The 19,558-nt window shown below is 42.7% G+C and overlaps 2 protein-coding genes across 5 annotated transcripts in view; both read left to right on the forward strand.

The window, feature by feature from the left end:
• Nucleotides 1-257: 257 nt before the first annotated feature.
• Nucleotides 258-4,967, forward strand: park7 (parkinson protein 7). The gene is made up of 6 exons (XM_028998648.1): nt 258-418; nt 964-1,065; nt 2,333-2,392; nt 2,622-2,691; nt 3,850-3,936; nt 4,534-4,967. Exons 1-6 carry the CDS (start codon nt 329-331, stop codon nt 4,692-4,694), a joined length of 570 nt encoding a protein of 189 aa, XP_028854481.1. The 5' UTR covers nt 258-328; the 3' UTR covers nt 4,695-4,967.
• A 1,396-nt stretch (nt 4,968-6,363) lies between these two features.
• The window catches only part of kcnab2a (potassium voltage-gated channel subfamily A regulatory beta subunit 2a), a 73,680-nt gene continuing 60,485 nt past the window's right edge, over nt 6,364-19,558 (forward strand). For 2 of the 4 annotated variants that reach the window (XM_028999530.1, XM_028999533.1), the window contains exon 1: nt 12,563-12,797. The gene's annotated coding sequence lies outside the window, so the exon portion shown is untranslated. Of the gene's footprint in view, nt 6,497-12,562; nt 12,798-13,749; nt 13,888-14,450; nt 14,595-19,558 lie in introns of those variants that run through there. The other 2 variants (XM_028999532.1, XM_028999531.1) reach the window with 2 other exon arrangements.

A 19,558-nucleotide genomic window follows, 5' to 3' on the forward strand; every position in this document is an offset into this window, starting at 1 on the left:
TGTTTAGATTGTCTTGTAATTTGCAAATGTTTCTAATATTTTTAACTGACGTAATTGAATTTATATGATTGGTATTTCAGGCTTATACGTCACAAAATGAAAACATTATCTTAAATAAAAAAAGATTCAGTTTTATTAGTATTCAACCGTAAAAAAAAAAAAACAAAAAACAAATTGTTGTTATTGAGGTAAGAAATTGCGATGTAAAGTACGATTGTCCTCGCCGAGTTGCCGTCTCTCGCTGCTGGGGGGGGCGTGTCTTTGGAGGCGGGGCTAGGCTGTCTGTAGCTCGGAGTCAGACTGGAGTTCTCTGTCGCATCTAGGCGTCATGGCGGGCAAGCGGGCTTTAGTGATCCTGTCTAAGGGCGCAGAGGAGATGGAGACCGTTATACCGGTGGATGTGATGCGTAGAGCCGGGGTTGGTTATTTATTTATGGCCACGTACCGCTGACAGCTAGCACCACCACGCTCATGTCACGTGTGGAAAATAGAACGTTAGCATACCTTGCTAACATGATTTTACAGTGACCTGCGTTGTGCAATGAAGAAATAATCGTATTTTTTTGCAGCTTGCAAATGTTGCCTCTTTCCTCACACTAGTATATATTCCAAGTTGCTAACTAACGCGGTTAGCTCCACTAGTCGAAGGCAGGTCTTACATTGTGCGTTTATTAGTTGGTCGGTTACCAGCGGTACCCTGCTGGCCCAGCGTGTTGTAAGGTGAGAAGCAGGTTGCGGTAAATGTCAAAGTGCGCTATTGCTCTTAAAATATAGCAAGTTGCAGTACCTGGTATATCAGACGCAGAGCATTCATTTAATGACTGGAACTTTTTTTTTAAAGCGTTCATTTCGCTGATCCAGGATCGGTCAGCTTGTACATATACAGCGATTTGAATTACAGTCACGGCTACGATGAGCGGGTTGATGGAGCTCTGCGTTACTGTGCGTATTCTGTATTTTTAGATTGCTGTTACCTTAGCAGGGCTGGCTGGTAAAGAACCGGTGCAGTGCAGCCGAGATGTGGTCATCTGTCCAAATGCAAGCTTGGAAGATGCACGCAAACAGGTAAGTCCCCCACAATCTGTTGTTCACTCGCTTTTGGCAATGACTCGGCAATTACAAATTGATAAGGGTTAAAAATTGATGAAGAAGCCATGTTAAACTGAACGATAATGAAGCTTGCCAGTTGAAGATCCTGCCTTTGTCCCCACATGGTATAACATCACAGCAGCTGACCACATGATGCTGTGTAACCAGTGTGCAATTAAATTTAAAGGGATGTGTCATGACTGTCATTATAATAATATTGAGATTAAGCCATTAATATTATAAAAAAGACCACGTGATCCAGTTTCTCTTGTGAAATATTCAATCATCATCATTCTAGCAGCAGCTCGTCATGTGGTAGACAAATTATCTAATTGTGAAATTTAAATTCTAGAATACCTTTCAGCCAATCAAAGATGCCAGATTGTGTCTAATTGTGGTCTTTTATGGTCTAGATGTCTGGCCACATCTAAACTGCTATTTATTTCAATGTATTTATTATTTTTGTGTTGTACATTTCTAACTTTTATTTTAGAATTATATTTACAAATATTATTCATGTTATTATTTATAAAATACTCAGTTAGATTCTGTTTCATACCAGCACCAAATAAGCACAAACTGGTAAAAAAAGCTTTGATTTCCACTCAGATATAGGGTGGTAGTAGCCTAGTGGGTAACACACTCACCTATGAACCAGAAGACCCAGGTTCAAGTCCCGCTTACTATCATTGTGTCCCTGAGCAAGACACTTAACCCTAAGTTGCTCCAGGGAGACTGTCCCTGTAACTACTGATAGTAAGTCTCTCTGGATAAGGGCGTCTGATAAATGCTGTAAATTTAAATGTAAATCTTCGCTTACGAGTCAGCTTCCTCACTTGCTAGGCCACTACTGTGACTGTTACCTAAGTCATAGCAATTTCATCTAGGATTTTTGATTCTTATAAAAACTTGCCATTAATGATTTGGGTGGTGGGTGCCTGGCTGACTGAATACACGCTTAGAGGGTCTACAGTCTGTGTGTCCTGTTTATAACATCGGTTAATTTTCTGTACCTTGGCATGTATGTGAATGAAAATATACAAGGAATTTGATTCCAGTCTCTCAAGCACAGTATAAAGAGCAACAACAATATATAATATAGAAAAAATCTTATATACAGAAAAATACAAAGATTACAGAATACCACAGTGCATAAAGTTCCTGGCCTGTTGAGTGGCTACGCCATACCAGACTGTGATGGAGGAGCACAGGATTGTTATGAATGTTATGGTTCATTTTCCAGGGTCCATATGATGTGGTACTCTTACCTGGAGGTCTACAGGGTGCTCAGAACCTGTCTGAGGTGAGAAATTATGTGACTTTCTATATTTATTAACTGCAAAGCCACACTCTCGCTCAGTACTCATGATGTCCTAAGTGCATTGGCTGCATATTTATTGGCAATGTCCTCACTTGTGTGTCTGCTGCTGTACTGTTTGAAATTATGCTGACAGACTGTGAGTGTGTGATGACTCATCGTGTGTGTGTGTGTGTGTGTGTGTGGGTGTGGGGCTCCGGTGTTGTGTCCACAGTCTCCTGCTGTGAAGGAGGTGTTAAAGGACCAGGAGGGCAGGAAGGGTCTGATTGCAGCCATCTGTGCAGGTACTGTTCCTCGGCTGTGTTCTGGCATGTCACATTATTAGAGACTTCTGCCTGCTTTCCTTATAGGATTTACAAACCTGTGGGAAACAGGGCTGGAAACACTGTTTTTTTTGTTCCCTATGAAATCTTCACTCTCTGAAAAATATAGTACCAGATTCATGATGATGTATTTTTTATGATTCCATTGGATACGTTTTAATAATATTTTTTGAAAGATTGCTTAACTAGTGACTATTTTGCATTACTGCTACCAAGCCAAAGTAGCACCCTGCGGAAGTTTGAAATTATGGAAATATTATTAAATAAATCCTCCCTTTAGCATGAAATTCCATGTGAAGCAATGTGAAAATGTGATTTGTATAATGGAGAAGTGAAGTAATGGGGTAGCAGTTTACTTGAGGTTGCTGGAAGGGCAAATGAATGAGGACACTGGACCCATGTGGCAGTGCAGAGCAAATGGAAGGGTGTCCTAGAAAATGGAGGGGGCCGTAATGAGTGAGCACTGATCTTATTTTGTAGAATCATTTAAAACATACACGTTCACACACACAAAGTGATTTATTGGAGAATAAAATAAATGCTCCTATTTCCCCTTCCCTGATCTCTTCTAAACTGCAGTTTGTTCTCAGCCATTCAATCTCAGGCCTTCAGGCCAGACAGCAGGCATGTAACGGGAGCAGGAAGCCTTAACCGGTTGGCATCCACCCTGCAAGGGAAAGTGTAATCTTTAGATGGCGTCGGACTGCAGCCAAGGAGAATAATCGATGGTTAAGGCCTCACTATTTATTAATGGTCTGAGGAAGTGCTTGCTGCAAGGCCACTGTGGTGCCAGCTTTATTTCACTCAGACATTATATTTAGCCTCCCACCTTTTTACCCTTTCTAAATATGGAGTTTTATTGGCATTTTCTATTTTATTTTTATGCACCTTTCAGAGGTGAATTTTGGATATACGAAGTTGAGCAGTGACAGAGGGGAGAAAGGATGATTTCGGAAACAAAGTATGATTCAACTTTGTTTCTGGAATCAGTGTTTATACGAAATTGCCTAAATGTTTGATGAGGTTGGACTTCTGGGGTTCCCATAGGGTTTTGTTGGTGATGCATGGGGGTAAGACAACATAACTAATATCTGTTCTTCCTATTTCCCTGCATGTCAGGTCCAACTGCACTGCTGGCTCATGGCATTGCATACGGCAGCACCGTTACCACACACCCCGGTGCAAAGGACAAGATGATGAATGGCGGTAATGACCACTGACAGACTCTGCCTCATTAAAAGCTCTTTTATTGCCACGTTCTATGCTTTCCTGCTATTTGTTTTTAGCATCGTAAAGCCTAGACTGCCATGCTTACTGCAGATATCCTTATTGTGTTAATACGTTGCATTTATTTGAATTGTTACGTCAATGCCATGTTGAACTACATCCTTGTAGCCTCATGGGGACAGGGGTTTAAAAATATGTGCAGCGCTCATGATTCAGCAGAAAACAGACGAAGCAGTAGATTGCAGCAATATAGAAGGAGGTGTAAAACGAGTGCCTTCCAGAGCAATGTTCATCGGTTGAGATGTAATACACGTTAATGGGCAAGAGATGGTGCTGCAGTTTCTCCATCCTTCATACTGCATCTTACATAATAAGGCTGTTTTCATAGCTTCATTTGCAGAGAATGTTATGGAGGTTCTTTTTACCCTCTGTGTGTGTGTGTGTGTGTGTGTGTGTGTGTGTGTGTGTGTGTGTGTGTGTGTGTGTGTGTGTGTGTGTGTTTTGGTGATATAATATTTTATGTGAATGTTGCTTTCTCTGTTTAGTAACTCTGTTTTTGTTTTTATTTTTTTTTAGATCATTATAAATATTCAGAGGCTCGTGTTCAGAAAGATGGCAACTTGATCACCAGCCGAGGACCAGGAACCAGTTTTGAGTTTGCTCTGGCCATTGTGGAAGAGCTTATGGGCGCTGAGGTGGCTGCTCAGGTCAAAGCCCCCTTGATAGTGAAAGACTAACCAAGCTACACATGCAGGCATTGTTGTCCTTACAGAATCAAATCAAAAGTGATGATCTTTAAACGTAATTGCATCACTGGATTAAGTATTTCCACTGTTTACTAGTTTGAGCTTTGCACTTTAAAATATTTTTATTTTGGTTGTTTTTCCTGACCATGGAAGGCTGTACGTATAAAATAGTATTTTTCTCTGTAATGCAATTTGAAGCATTAGTAGACTAAACTTTGAAACAAACAAGAGCACTCATCTCAAATAAAGTCATTAATAAATGAAGTTTGGGTTGTGTTATTTTGCAGAGAACTTAAAAAAATCTTGAACCTACAGAAAACTGTAGGTTTAACCATTAATGTTGCTACTGATATCACAATGCTGGTGTTTAAGGTCCAGTTTAATTGCAAAATACATTTACAGATTTCTTCATGTTTGTTTAAAAAAACATGTGGATAAATGCAATTATGTTTTTGGCATCATTTGAATTTTGTCATGTCAGGAATTACAACTTGTGATATACAGAAAAGTATCAAAGTCAACTTTATCATCTCATCAAATACAAGTACACAGAGAGACGAGATTGGGATTCAATGTGTTCAAAAAGACATAATAACACAAAGCATGATAAAGGACACTGTGCACCGACCCATAATAAAGTAGTGGTTGAGACAAACCAGACAGACAAGTAGCAGCAATATGATAACCTTTCAGTGTATTAATATTATGTATATATAGTATAATGATAGTAGCAGTAGTAATGATATGAAGTGAAGTGATTGTCATTGTGATACACTGCAGCACAGCACACGGTGACACAACAAAATGTGTCCTTTGCTTTTAAACCATCACCCTTGGTGAGCAGTGGGCAGCCATGACAGGCGCCCGGGGAGCAGTGTGTGGGTACGATGTTTTGCTCAGTGGCACCTCTAATTACAGGGCTGCTTCCTTAACCGCTAGGCCACCACTGCCCAGATATGATATGATAATGTGATGATAATAAAAATAACACAGCAGCAATGTGTGAGGTAGAGAGATTAAAGTACAAGGTGCAATACTGTTGTTCAGTTTGTTATGAGCACATGATTTAAGGCTTCAGGTGAGGTGATCCAGGTGGCAACATTGAGGAGCCGGACAGCCTGGGGGTTAAAGCTATTCCTCAACCTGGCAGATCTGGTGCTTCAGGAGGGCAGGAGGGTGAAAAGTTCATGTGAAGGGTGTGAAGGGTCCTGCACCATGGTGCGTTTGGCCAATGTGAACAGTAGGGGGGAGAGGCATCCCATTGATGTTCACAGCTGTCTTCATTATCCTCTGTAGGGTCTTGCGGTCAGCAGTGTTTCAGTTGCCGTACCAGACAGTGATGCGGCTGAAGCACCTGATGTAGTGCTTGTGACAAATCTTAAAATGAGTTGTTCAATGTCTATACAGTGTTTCAACGACGCATTGGCGGCAAAATCAACGTTTGAAAGGGTCTCTAACCAATCGAAACCCAGCTATGTTACATCGACGTACCACAAAGGATCGAGTTTCTTAAACTCCGCCCCTATTGGTCAGTCTCCACAAAATAGCCCGCCTTCCGGTGACTGGCGTTGAGGGCAACCAATGAGAATCTGTCTTTCTCTGTTCTTCGGCGTATCCAGCCAATGAGCCGTCCACGCTGCACCATACAGAGTGCGGGTCAGCGGAAGCGCATGGCTGGGACGTCGAAGCGGTAAAAACAAGAAGAGATTCCGCTGCGTGAGTGCAGAACAGCCCGGCAAAGGAACTTCGTAGGCGACGTAGAGGGCCATAACTTATCTCCTAATTCTCGACTGGTAAGTAAGCAGTTACCTGATCCAAGTGGATGTTTCAGCATCCTATTTATGTGTTTTATATATTTCTATAACGGCTGAGAGTAATAATTATAGTAATGCCAGTTTTTCTGTAAAACGCATGCTGAATGTCTTTCTATAAAAATCTCATGTTTTGTCAACTTTTTTTGTCGTTAGGGGGCTGGTTTTGCGTGCTCCTTCATGACAGTTGACAGCATAAAAATGTTCTTGATAATCTGTTTCTTGGTGGTCTCAGTGCACTTGCATTATATAAAGTCTGTTATGAACACACAAAAAATGACTTTTGATGAAAATGCTGTGACCCACAGCATCTTCCGAAGGTCACAGACACCTAAAGAATATCGACAAAATGTGAGTTTCTCATTTCCCAGAAATTAAAAATAAAACTCTTTACAGCTGCAAACTGTACCCAGAGAGAATCTACAATATAAAACTTTTCTAATGTCTTCATATTAAAACTTTAGCAATGCCACATTCATAAAAGGTAAAAAAATTACAGCAGACAATTTGTTATCTTGTCATGCACGATGAATAAACACCCAGTTCTTCACATTTCGAAACCACACTACTGATGAATCACACACGCACAGCCCTCTTAAAAAAAAAAAGTGTGACATTTTACGTGACACAGGAAGGCAGCGGGGTCAGAAGGCAGCGGGGTCCCAGTAACGTCCTCTTTAAACGGTTTCATTTTCTGACGTCTCCAACAGCACTGAGCACTGTTTAAAAATAGAAGCCATTATCTTACTCGTTTGGGTCATCACTACAATAATGATAACGCTCCAAGTGACCTGCTTAAGTTGCATCAAACCGACATGACCGTGCAGTTGACTTTCTGCAAAACAATGCATCATGCATGGTGTAGAGTTTCCATTTTCCCCGTATTCAGAATCATTGATTTTAAGTGACGTGTTTTTGTGAAACTGTTCTATCGATCCTGCTGATGCGGTCGGTTATACAGCGAGAATACCGGTGGATTGTCAGCGCTGCCTGTAACACCCCAAGGACCTTGCATGAGATATTTCTAGAATGCTAACATTTGAACCATCATGCATACTTGGTAAAATGTTGCCGCTTCAGTAGGTTGGTGTTGGAGAGCCGACAGCAAGGCTCCTTGTGCCAGCGGTCTGAGATCGCTCCGACTGAGTCACTGGCTAAATGACGCAATTACTGGACTTCTTTACTGCATCCCGTGAGCGCATGCCATGCAACGCCAGAAGATCGGAAGGAAGAGCACAGGGGATCCGAGAAGCGCTTTTTTAGATTCCTCTAGATAAACCTAGAACTTTATGCAATGCTCTGCGGTCTTGTAATAAGGTGGAGACTCTGTGCTGTTGCGGCTTAAATTGATTCAGAAAATATTTGAAATGCAGACATTTACATTATATGAACTGTCTGTCATATCTTGTCTGACTTTACCAATCGATTTGTAAAAGCAGTCAATGCTGCACCAGTGCGGTAGTCATGCAATGGAGACTCGTGCGCCGGGCTGCAGAAGGTTTTTTTCTTCTCTGGGCTGTTTGAGTCGACATGTCCTTGCAGAAATATTTTGGCTGTATTAATGCGAGGTAATAGCTGTGATTTATTAGACTTCTGTGGCATTTTCAATGAGAAAGTCTGACCCTTGTCAGCTGCTGTGATAACAATTACGAGCCTGTCTGTACTTCCCTCATAATCACATAATTACTATTTCTATAAACATAGATGAGTTTCGCTATGCTCTCTTTAAGATTTTTTACCTTGAAGGGGCAGTATCAGATGTGTAATAATAATGTATACTGCATAGTTTTATGGTCCCTTTGACAGTGTAATAGAAAGATTTACTATGTACTACAAAAATTCCTACACAAAATGGCATGAAAAATGAATACATGAATTCAGGAGAAAAAGCATTTATAGGTTTACATGCCAAAAGACTCTTATTTATATATAAGCATATATATGCTTCAGGAATCTTTAATTGCTAGTAACTGAGGCCATGGAACTGACTAAGCTGAAGAAACATCTGGCAACAAAACACACAGATTTTTGCATGTTCCATAGGATTCGTTGTGTAATCATTACAGTGTAATAACAGCGTAACGCAGTTGGAACTGAACATAGAGTACTAGTTAGGCTTGTTGTTGAGGGAGGTCCAGGAAGTGGTCGGTGGCCTGAAAAAAAAAACGAGGACCAACGATGTAAAATATTCTTGCTTCTCGGCACGCATGTTGAGTCCACTTGGTGCATGAGCTGGAGGCTTTGCTGACCGCCGGTGTCCCTGAGGAGTACAGCTGATGCTGAAGTCTATGTTTAGTGTGTGGAGAGGACGACACGTGCTCTTGCATGAGGGAATATTCTAGACGACTGGCCCGCAGCCTTTCGCCTTATACCTGTCTCTTGTAGTTATCCCAGCGAGGCCCACCAGAAGAACGGCGCTATAATGGATTGTATGACATGTTCTAGAGAAAACGCCCTGAAGGGACATGAAAAGCGCACCCCTAATGGGTCACGATGTGTTTTTAGCGTGGCTCGGACAGAAGACCCCGCCCACAGCACTGTCAGAACCCCTTCAGATATCAGAAGCCCCGGCGTGCCGAATGAACGGGTGGGGTCTGGGTTATTAAATCACGCTGTCTACTGCCTGTCTGTGTGGAAACTGCGGAAGTGCTGGGGAGTCGGCACAATTGATTCGGCTGTTTTAAGTGCCCAGATGGTAGTGAGTGAGATGGGCAGATGCCTGCATAACGGACGTCTCCGTGCCACCTCGGTGGCTCTCTCTCTCCCCTAATCATTCTTCTCTCTTAAAAGGCTCAGTTGGCACAGAGTCACGTGGTGGGTCAAGCTCGGTCCCATGCTGAGTGATGGAACCGTCCATCACTCAGGGAAATGACATAGCCAGACATCGCTGCGTGGGCACGGCCGGGTGGATGCAGTCAGTGAGAAGTCCACTATAGCTGGAGATGCTGCGACTGGACTGGGGTTCAGCCGGATAACAGGACCTCATTTGCATGAGACAGTGGGGCCGTGGTCGGCTGGAGATAATCAGTGCAACGAAAATGGTCATCTTGGAAAGTAAAATCTAGAAATCGCAAAAGAAAACAGCACTTTGGGCACATGCTGGAGTGCGCCTATTATTTTGAAGGGAGATTACTTCATGTATTGATTGGCCACAACACGCCGTCTGCAGGAGGGCAGAGTAATCTAAATGAATTCCATTACTATATTGTGTTGGCAGCCCAGCAGGACTTACTGGCGCTTAAATCATGCACAGTCTCTAACCCCTCTGTTACAATCGTAATTACCAGAAAAGACTTAATTGTGTTAGTTCAACTGGTTCCTCAAGATTTTGCAGCTCTGGTTCCGGAGAGCACCGGTCTTTTGTTGATAAAGTGCATAGACCAGTCTCACGTGGTTGTTTCAGGAAACCGAAATGAATTGAGGAAGCTGACCAGAATGCAGCCATTTTGTCAGTTGTAGGGTCAAATGTTGACAAGGCTTATTCCCCCTGTATAACAAATTTAGTAAAGAAAGGCCTGTCTGTTTTTTTTTAAATAGCCACCAGAAGGGAACACGATGATAGTCAGTTCCCGACTGTGACAACTTTAATGCAATTTTCTTGCCAGTTTTAATTATTACAAATAAATGTTAATTCTGCAACATGTATACAGTCATGACAGACACAAGTACTGGTTTTCACAAAGTTTGCTGCTTCAGTGTTTTAGACTTTTGTCACTTGTTTCTGTGGTGTATTGAAGTGTAATTACACGCATTTTATAAGTTACAAAGGCTTTTATTGACTTAGGTCACATTTATGCAAACAGTCAATATTTGCAGTGTTGGTCCTTTTTTTCAAGACCTCTGCAGTTCGCCCTGACGTGCTGTCAATCAGCGTCTGGGCCAAATCTTGACTGATGGCGACCCATTCCTTCATAATCAGTGCTTGGAGGTTGTCCACTCCCTTGGATGAGAAGCAGCCCCACACATGAATGGTATCAGGATGCTTTACTGTTCTCCAGACCGAACAATCGGAAAGGGGCTTCATCAGAGAAACTGACTTTACCCCAGTCATAAATGGTTGACTTAGGTGCAATTATCCTTGCCTGTGAAGCTCTTTTTACTGCAACAATAGGATGACTGCATGTGTTTTCTTGTAGGTAACCAATGTTAACAAAGGAAGAACAATGATTTCAAGCATCACCCTCCTTTTAAAGCATCCAGTCTGCTGTTCTAACTCAACCAGCATGACAGAACGATCTCCAGCCTTGTGCTCTTCAACACACTCACTTGTGTTAACGAGAAGATCACTGAAATGATCTCAGCAGGTCCTTTTATGGCAGGGCTGAAGTGCAGTGGAAATGTGGGGGATTTGGGGGATTAAGTTCATGATGGACTTTGCAATTCATCTGATCACATCTTCATAACATTCTGGAGTATATGCAAATTGCCATAATAAAAACCTGAAGTGGGGCAGTGGTGGCCTAGCAGTTAAGGAAGCGGCCCTGTAATCAGAAGGTTGCCGGTTCGAATCCCGATCCACTGACCCAGTTCCAGCAGCAAATAATTAGAAAAAGAAAAAAAACCACGAATGGCATTTCAGAAAATCTGTTAAAGTAACATAAAATAATGTCTTTTTCACAGGCTTTTAACCCAAGGAAACTGAAGCTCACCACAACAAGCTGCCTGACTTTCTCTTCCATCCATTGTTTAGTCTCATTGTTTAGTCTTTATTGTAAATTTTTGTTATAAATGTTGTTTTTTGCCAAATTTAGCATGCAGCAGTAGGGACTGCACGGACTAGTCCTCATACTTTCCTCGCTTTTATAGATCGCGTGAGATGTTTTTCATCTCTGGCGCCCGTCCTCCGCTGCCGCGCTCCCGAGTTATATTGCCGAATGGCAACTCAATACCCAAGCCCGCTCCAGCTGGCATTGATGGATGGCGCTGTGTTTTTTTTTTTTTTTTTTGGTTTTTAAGAGGGAGAACGCATGGGGCGTGTTCCTGCTCGGCAGAGTGCTCTTCTGTTACTGTAAACTGGTGTAAACCGGAGGGCTCCCCACCGCCACCACAGAGGTGCAGAGGTCAATGCAGCATGCAGTGTTTTACATTCAAGAGAGCCATCTTTCAAAAACATTAAATTGGTAATGTGACATGTTCCAAACGGTCGCAAATTGTTGCAAAATACTTCCAGAAGGACTTTTTTTTCCTTTGCAAAAATTAATATTTGTCTTCATGTTTACTGCTTGTTGCAGTAAGGACTATTGTTCGGAATTCAGCTGGCTGAGTGCATTATTACCTTTTTTTTTGCCCTGTCTGTTTGCACAAGAGTAGCATTCAATGCATATCAGACCCACGGGGCATTCCTTGAAAGCCGTGTTCCTATTCTGGACACCAGGGAAAAGGCCACGCTACCCCTGCGTCCTGTTGGGACTCTATTCACACATGTGCCCAGAGTGCGTCAGTATGGCGGTAACAGAACACGATGTGTTGAGGGATTTTTTTTTTTTTTTTTTTTTAGTTTCTTATGATCTGGAGTTTGGTCTTGAAGGGATTGAAGCTTGATGAGGACACTCCATGTGCTTCTGACACGTTCCAGCACAAAGCCCGTCCCAGTCTGGTCTGAATTGTCCTAATCTTTAGCTTTTTTTTTTTTTTTTTCTTTTCTCCTTCGTTTGCTGCTGCAATTACACAGTCTTCGTCCAGAATCCGGGAAACTAATTTCACCTGGCAGAGGCTGAAAAGGCGGCACATGGCAACATCTCCATCCTTTTTATAAAATGGATAATGGAGACCTCCAGTACGTTCCAAATAGGCCTTGCCCACCTCTTTTCACCTTGTGACTGCTTGTGTGTGTGTGTGTGTGTGTGTGTGAGGGGGGAGGCACTCTTTAATGCATCTGCTGTTCAGAAGCTCTCTCTGATTCTTCATGCTCACTGCCACTCACACACACACACACACACATGGTCTCAGTCCATCGCCCTTATCGCTCTCCATCTCTCCCTCCCATCCCGTTTTTTTTTCTCTCACTCTCACTCCTCCCCTCCCTCCTGCACCCCCTCCCACCGCCACCACTCTCGCTCTCATTCGGTCACACATGCTCATTCGCCCAGACGCGCACACACCGACGCGGGGAAATCTGCCGCGCGCCGCCCGAGCCGAGCCCGCCGAGTGCTCCCGTCTCGCTCTTCCCCCCTCCCCCTTTTCTCCTCTCTTCTCTCTCTTCTCCCCCACCGCCGGGACTCTGGCTGCACCCACCCCGCTTCCCTTCACCCGGGCTGAGCTGGGAGCTCTGCGGCAGCGAGAGGTAGGCATGGCTGCGTCACGGTTACCGACCCTCGTCTCCTCCTGCACCGGAGCTGGGTGCCCGTCTGCGCGCGTTTGTGTGCGACAGCGACGGCCAGATGCCGTCTAGCAGTTCTGCGTTATTGAGCGGCGTTCCAGCCAATATGTCTCTCTGTCTCCGTCCTCTTTTTTTTTTTTTCCACTCAGACACTCACACATGCACCCTCGTCTCTCTGCTCGTCTGTCAGCACCCTCATTTGCTCGTTCCTGCTGCAGCATCGACACCCGTCCCCGCATACTGGCAAAGCCCCGCCGTCTGCCTTCGCCGCGTCCGTCATGTGGAAGACGCAGGTCCCGTCCCCTCAAACCCAATCCACGGGGCCTAAATCCGCTGTCACATTTACTGAATGAAACTGGTCTACTTTTGCACTTGATAGGGAAGGGACCTCTTTCATTTTCACCCTCGCCTGCAGTTGCTGCAGTGCCCATCTGTTGCAGGCAACGGCGGGTTTGAGGTCTACCTAGCGTCTCTCTGGCCTGGCCTCCGCTCCGAGAGAAGTGGGGCTGTCCGGGTTTCACACGTATGCTCTCTGACCGCTCTGCAGTTGTACTGTTGTGTGTGTGTGTGTGTGTGTGTGTGTGTGTGATGATATGTGAGTTCTTGTCGTCTTGCTGCAGCCATCGCAGTCGAATATTCAACAAGGCTCGCAGGAAACCGAAACGGCGCCTTCCCAACGTACGCAAGATTGTCTGGAGTTCCTCATTGTAGTCCCCTGACAGGACGTGTCCCCTGACGGGACGTGTAACGCTGGCTGACTGCTGCAGTGCTGTAAACACCGACTTACTCTTCAGAAAAACAGACAGCGTAGATTTTGGGTTTGAGAGAGAGAGACAGAGACATAAGAAGCAGTGAGTGAGTGCGATTGTGTGTGTGTGTGTGTGTGTGTGTGTGTAGGTAGCAGGGCTGCCTGTGGGCTCAGGGCCAAGGTTGGCTAGGTAGGCGCAGGCAGGCTGCAGGGGTTTGATGCGGTAAGTTGGTGGGGCTGCGTCGTCAGGAGCAGAGCTGCCGGTGCTGTTTGCTCTGCTACGTACACGAGGCTTCGGAAAACACTGTGAGTCACTGCAGAGGTGTTAGCATGCAGACAGAAACAACTGTGTGTGTGTGTGTGCTTCATTTTGGACCACTATAACGTGAGCCAGAATTGGTAATAATGTATGGGAACGGGGTATTCTGCTACTCATGGAATTTGTGCCTTTTGCAGGGTTTCATCTGTCAATTTTTATCGGTTTCAGTGATCTATTCTGTGCTAAAACTCTCTGCTCATGCTAGTACCAGAACCTGGCAGAGCAGTAAGACGAGTCATGCTGTGTCACTGATGTCCCCGCTAATGGTCCTATGGCACAGGACACACGGGAGAATTGGTTTACTCGGCGAGTTTCACATTGATCATCTGGTAATCGGACTCTGGTCCGGGATAAGAAATGTAATCTGATTCATGTTGAAAAAATTTGGACATATAATATTAATTGCAAATCTGCACTTCTGTTCTGTGAGCGTTAAGAAAGTAGCCTGTAGACACTAAAAAATATGAGTGAGGTGAAAGTGTCATTTGTCATTGTGATACTCAGTACACTGTGTGTCTGCTGCTTTTAACCCATCACCCTTGGTGAGCAGTGTGTGGGGACGGAACCTTGCTCAAGGGGACCCCAGTGGCACCGTGGCGGTTCGGGACTTGAACCCACAACCCTTTCGGCCCACTTCTGCTAGTCCACACCTTTCCCTGCAAAGATCATTGTTTTCATTAGTTAATTAATTAAGGTAAGTAAATTATACTTTACATAACTTTCTGTACATAATTTATTTAAATTCTCAACATAAAACACTTAAATAAAAAATGTGTAGTCAATAGAGCATGGGCAATGGTTTAACTTGTGAATTATGGTCTAATTTGAGGTGGACAAATAAATAATTGTACGGCACCAGGAATGCATACTGATCACATGTGGGAAAGAAAAAGCAAAAAAAAAAAGTAGCTGCATTAACAGCTGCTATTAATGCGCACTGTTTAACATGTAAAAATAAATGTTAATGAATTTGCATTTGTTTTGCTTCCTGTTTGCGCTCACACCTATGACAAGAATGCTAAATGAATCCTAGCCAAGACTGCAAAATGTATGATTAATAAGTTGTCATTTTAAATCAATCTTACAGTTAGAAAGGGTCTGTTTTTATATGCTTCAGGGCAAAAAATCCATTCCAATTTAATGAATTGTACAGATCTAGCATGCATATGCAACCTTGTCTGAAATCTTCATAACTTTTCTGAATTATTATTATTAGTATTATTTTTTTACTCTTCAAAGAGCCACCGTGTTGTATTAAAAATACAGCGCTCCTGAGAGAGCTTCTTAACTGTTCCGTTTAATCGTCGCGCCTGGCTTCATTACGTACACCGGGGACTAGCGGAGAGGAAGGTGCGCTCCCAGGAGCGCCACGTATTTATCACACCGCCCGGCGCAGTAGGTGTGGGCAATCTCATCTGCAGCATCACAGACGGGAGCGGCAGTGTCCATGTCTCATTGCTCCTCTGACACTTGCCGCATCTGCACTTTACAACATTAACCTTGTGGAGATCAGATGTTATACATATGAGAAATGCGACACGATAATAAAATGCATACAATTTTGAATTTTTCCATTAAAATAAAACAAGGTTTGAGAGTCAGGTGATGAGGCGATTATGTTAGGATCTTGGTGGTTGTTCTTATCACTGTATCCATATTTAATGAATGTACAAAAAAATATTAATATAATTGTACCCAGCAGAAAGAAATTATTATGAAATTTCATAATTGCAAATATAAAAATAGTAAGTAGTTTTCTATTCTAAATATGACTTTACTGTAACACTGGCCCAGCTCTATGTCATAATACAGTTTTTACACATTTTACTGACACATAGCCATCAAAGGTCTCTCTTTAGGGATCTGCTTGAAGAGCTCTTTCTAAGTGGGCAATGCACTCACGTCTGGGCTGTGTTTATCTGTGTTAATGTTCGCTCATTAAGATTTAATGTGTTTCATGTAGGCACCAGGTTGGTATTAGTGAATGTTACGTTTATGGTGGTCTGAGTGGTCATTCATTGTGATTGATGGATTGATTGATTGAGATGTGTCCTCTCTTTAGAATGGCATGACTGAACTATCTTCAATTTTACTTAAGACTGAGTCTGAGGCCAATTTGCCATATTTTTGCTCTTATAATCCGTTGCAAAGCTTCTCATGCTGGAGTGGTGTTACAGAAACAATAAAGAAACATAAAATATATAATAAACAAGCATATATTATATAAATCATAATTTATGAATAAATTGTCTATACAATAACATCTTCATGCCAGATATTTTGCTCAATATGTTTTAGCAATTTTTCAATGTTTACATTTGTATGCCCATGTAGTGGACAAAATGTGTAGAAATGCACTAAATGTGATAACGGTTCAGGCATTTCCAGACAGGGAAAGTCAGGGAATTTTTGTTAATAGCATATAGTGCAGTAGCCAAAACCTGATGTGTATTTACGCATCTTTGTTCCCAGTGAGTTTTTTTTTTTGTTTGTTTGTTTGTTTTTTTTTGTTGTTTTGCTCAAAACCTCTTCCAACATTCTAGAACAATATTTTTGTGAAGTTTCCATATGTCCTTACACTTGCTAACATACAATGCATGCCAGGCAAGTTTCAAGATATTTGGCCCTTCATAATGAAGAATTTAAGGACTGCCTCCCCCAAAGTGATAAAATAAAAGATGCATGTAGAGGATGTCAGAGATGGAGTTGAGGTTATGTTTTGATCTATTCAACACGCCGAGCTGCCTGTATTCAACAACTATTATGTAAATGCTTTTTTTTAAATGTATAACCCCTTTAAATACCCTTTTCTGCTTATGACTCAAAATGTTATGTTGAATATTTCATTATACGGGAGGATAAAGAAATGGAAATTCAGCTTTTTGGTCAGGGAAAGTCATGAAAAACCTAAGTCTGACTTAAACTAGGAGCCTTGTTATTCTGTGTCTTTGACCCGTTGGTGTCCCTCCGGGTGACTTTGCGTGTTCGGTGTCGTGCGAGCTCTCAGTGGGAACTCGTCACAAAGCATACCGACCTGCTATTTGTGGAAAAGAAAACCAAACCAGCCATCCAAAGTTGTAACAAATGCAATTTTGTGCTGATTTCTTGTGCTGTTACTTGTGATTCGACAGTGTAAGAAGCAAAATAAAAAAAACCTGATCAAGGTTCATCTCAGGTCAAGGTTTCATCTCAGTTCCTCTTTTTGTCCAAGGAAACATTTTATATAGCAAATTTTAAGAAATTCCTCAAAGGTAGGAAGGGCCTGGGTGAGCGGTTGCTGGTTTAATTAAAAGCGGCCACTAAATTTTTAATAGATTCAATGCTTAACCAGGAGGCGTTGAGGGAATGTAAGACTGAGGCATTTTTGTGAGTTATGTGTGAATCAAATACAACACGTGCAACCATGCCTCAAAAAATCATCTCTGCTGGGTCTCAAGTTTTTTTTGTCAGCACTGTCTTGCACAACGAAAGAAGATAATACAGTATTAGTTATGGAAATACTGTCTGCATGATGTTGCCTGTCACACCAGATGATTAATATGCATACCCTGTCAACAACCTGCAGCCCGTCCTTGGCTGAGCAAGGATTTTGTAAGTAACAATAAAAGAAGCGCAAACACAGTTTGCACATGATTTAAGTTCTGTAACGCTACAGTGGTCCTGTCGAGAGGGTTGTACTTGCATTGGACACAGTGAAGGACTGCGTGGGACACTTTTTGTTAGAGAATGACAACGAAAAGGATCCCAGAGCCAACTAGAGGTGTGAAACTGCACTGGTCTCACAATTCGATTCGATTACGATATCAATGATGGTTTCAAATGCAAGAGTTAAGGATTTGTACACCTGTGTAGATGCTTTGATTTGCTACAATGAGCAGAAAAACTGTGTGTTCAGGCCGTGCTCACCTTGTGATAGTCGTATATACTAGTAGCACTCTTTTTTTAAATGCACACGGCTCAATGCAGTGCGTGGAGTTAGTCACCTGCCCCAGTCATACCTAGCAGAGAAACCGAGCAGACTGGCCTATGCTCCTGTGGTCCCTTTATTATTTCATTTTGTATTTTATAAAAGCAGTAATGTTTGGTGCGTGTTATGTCCCCATCTCATGTACAAGCACTTACCGACAAACCCCAGCAGCGCTGTAAGATTACCTTTCTTCCCAACGGGCCTCCTTTTTCTAGAGGCTTCTCCACTACACACCAACCAAAACCCATTACAACCTGAAGCTAGAGATGTGCAATACCACCGATTTCTTTTTTTTGGTCCTATACTAAGTAAAATTCAGGTTGGTATTGGCAATGCTAATACTTTATACAAAAACCTAAATGTGATTGGAAAGTCAAACTAAAACGTTTGTGTCCTGCAACCCCTTTCAATTGGAACGTGGTACAGAAACAGAAGAGTGAAAATATTGATACCATTAGTATCATTGGGAAAGATTAGCCATTAAGATTAGCCATTTCTCCATTTCCGTGTGTGTTTGAAAAGAATCAACACGAGTCTGCTTTGATCTTACTGGTCGCACGAAAATACATCAGTGCGCGCAAATTTCAGGTTTTACTCCTGCCTGAAGTTCAGGCTGCTCCAGTCACTACCTTTAATGAGAATTTTTATGAAAATAACCAAGCAACGTCATTACGATAGAATTAATTATGTACTGCACTGCATCGATGCAGAATGTGTCGCAAAACTTCTGTGTCACAATACACTGATTATACGATTAATTTCAGCACCACTACTGTCAACCATTTACATTTACATTATTTATAAGACTCCCTTATCCCGAGCGACTTACAATCAGTAGTTACAGGGACAGTCTCCCTGGAGCAACTTAAGGTGAAGTGTCTTGCTCAGGGACACAATGGTAGTAAGTGGGATTTGAACCTGGGTCTTCTGGTTCACAGGCGAGTGTCTTACCCACTAGGCTACTACCACCCTTACCAGTGAGTGTAACAGTGAGGACGAGGCTTGACGGGCTACGAGATTCTTTAGTCTTCTTTAGGCATATAGTTTGATTGACGAGTGCCATCTCAATATTATGATTTGCAAGGCCAGTTTAAAATGTTTTTAATACCATATGACCAAGTTTTTTTTTTATTAATAAAGTGAAAGTGAAGTGAGTGTCATTGCGAAACACTGCACAGCACACGGTGCACACAACGAAACTGCATTTAACCTTCACCCTTAGTGACCACTGGGCAGCCATGATAGGCGATCAATGGTACCTCATTGGCAGACATTACGGGTCCGATTCCTTACCCTCTAGGCCACCACTGGCCCTCAATGATGTATTAGTAATAGTGATGTTCAGTGTTGCCTGACGGGTAAGGAAGTGGACCCGTAATCGGAACGTTGTTGGTTCAAATCCGGAACCACCCTTGTCCCCACACACTGGTCCCTGGGCGCCTGTCATGGCTGCCAACTGCTCAACAAGGGTGATTGTTAAAACTAGACGACACAGTTCGTTGTGTCACCACGTGCTGTGCTGCAGTGTTTCACAATTACAGTCACTTCAGTGTTCAGGATATACTGTAAAAGTGAGCTCAATGCTTGCTTAAAATGATTAATTGTAAATTCATTGCATTTGTATGCTGTGTTTTTGCCAGAACGAATCGGGACGCAGAGAGGCTTTTGTTCCGTCCCGCAGGTCCAGCCTC

The sequence above is a fragment of the Denticeps clupeoides genome, chromosome 12, assembly GCF_900700375.1.
Source record: "Denticeps clupeoides chromosome 12, fDenClu1.1, whole genome shotgun sequence".
NCBI classification, from domain to species: Eukaryota; Metazoa; Chordata; class Actinopteri; order Clupeiformes; family Denticipitidae; genus Denticeps; species Denticeps clupeoides.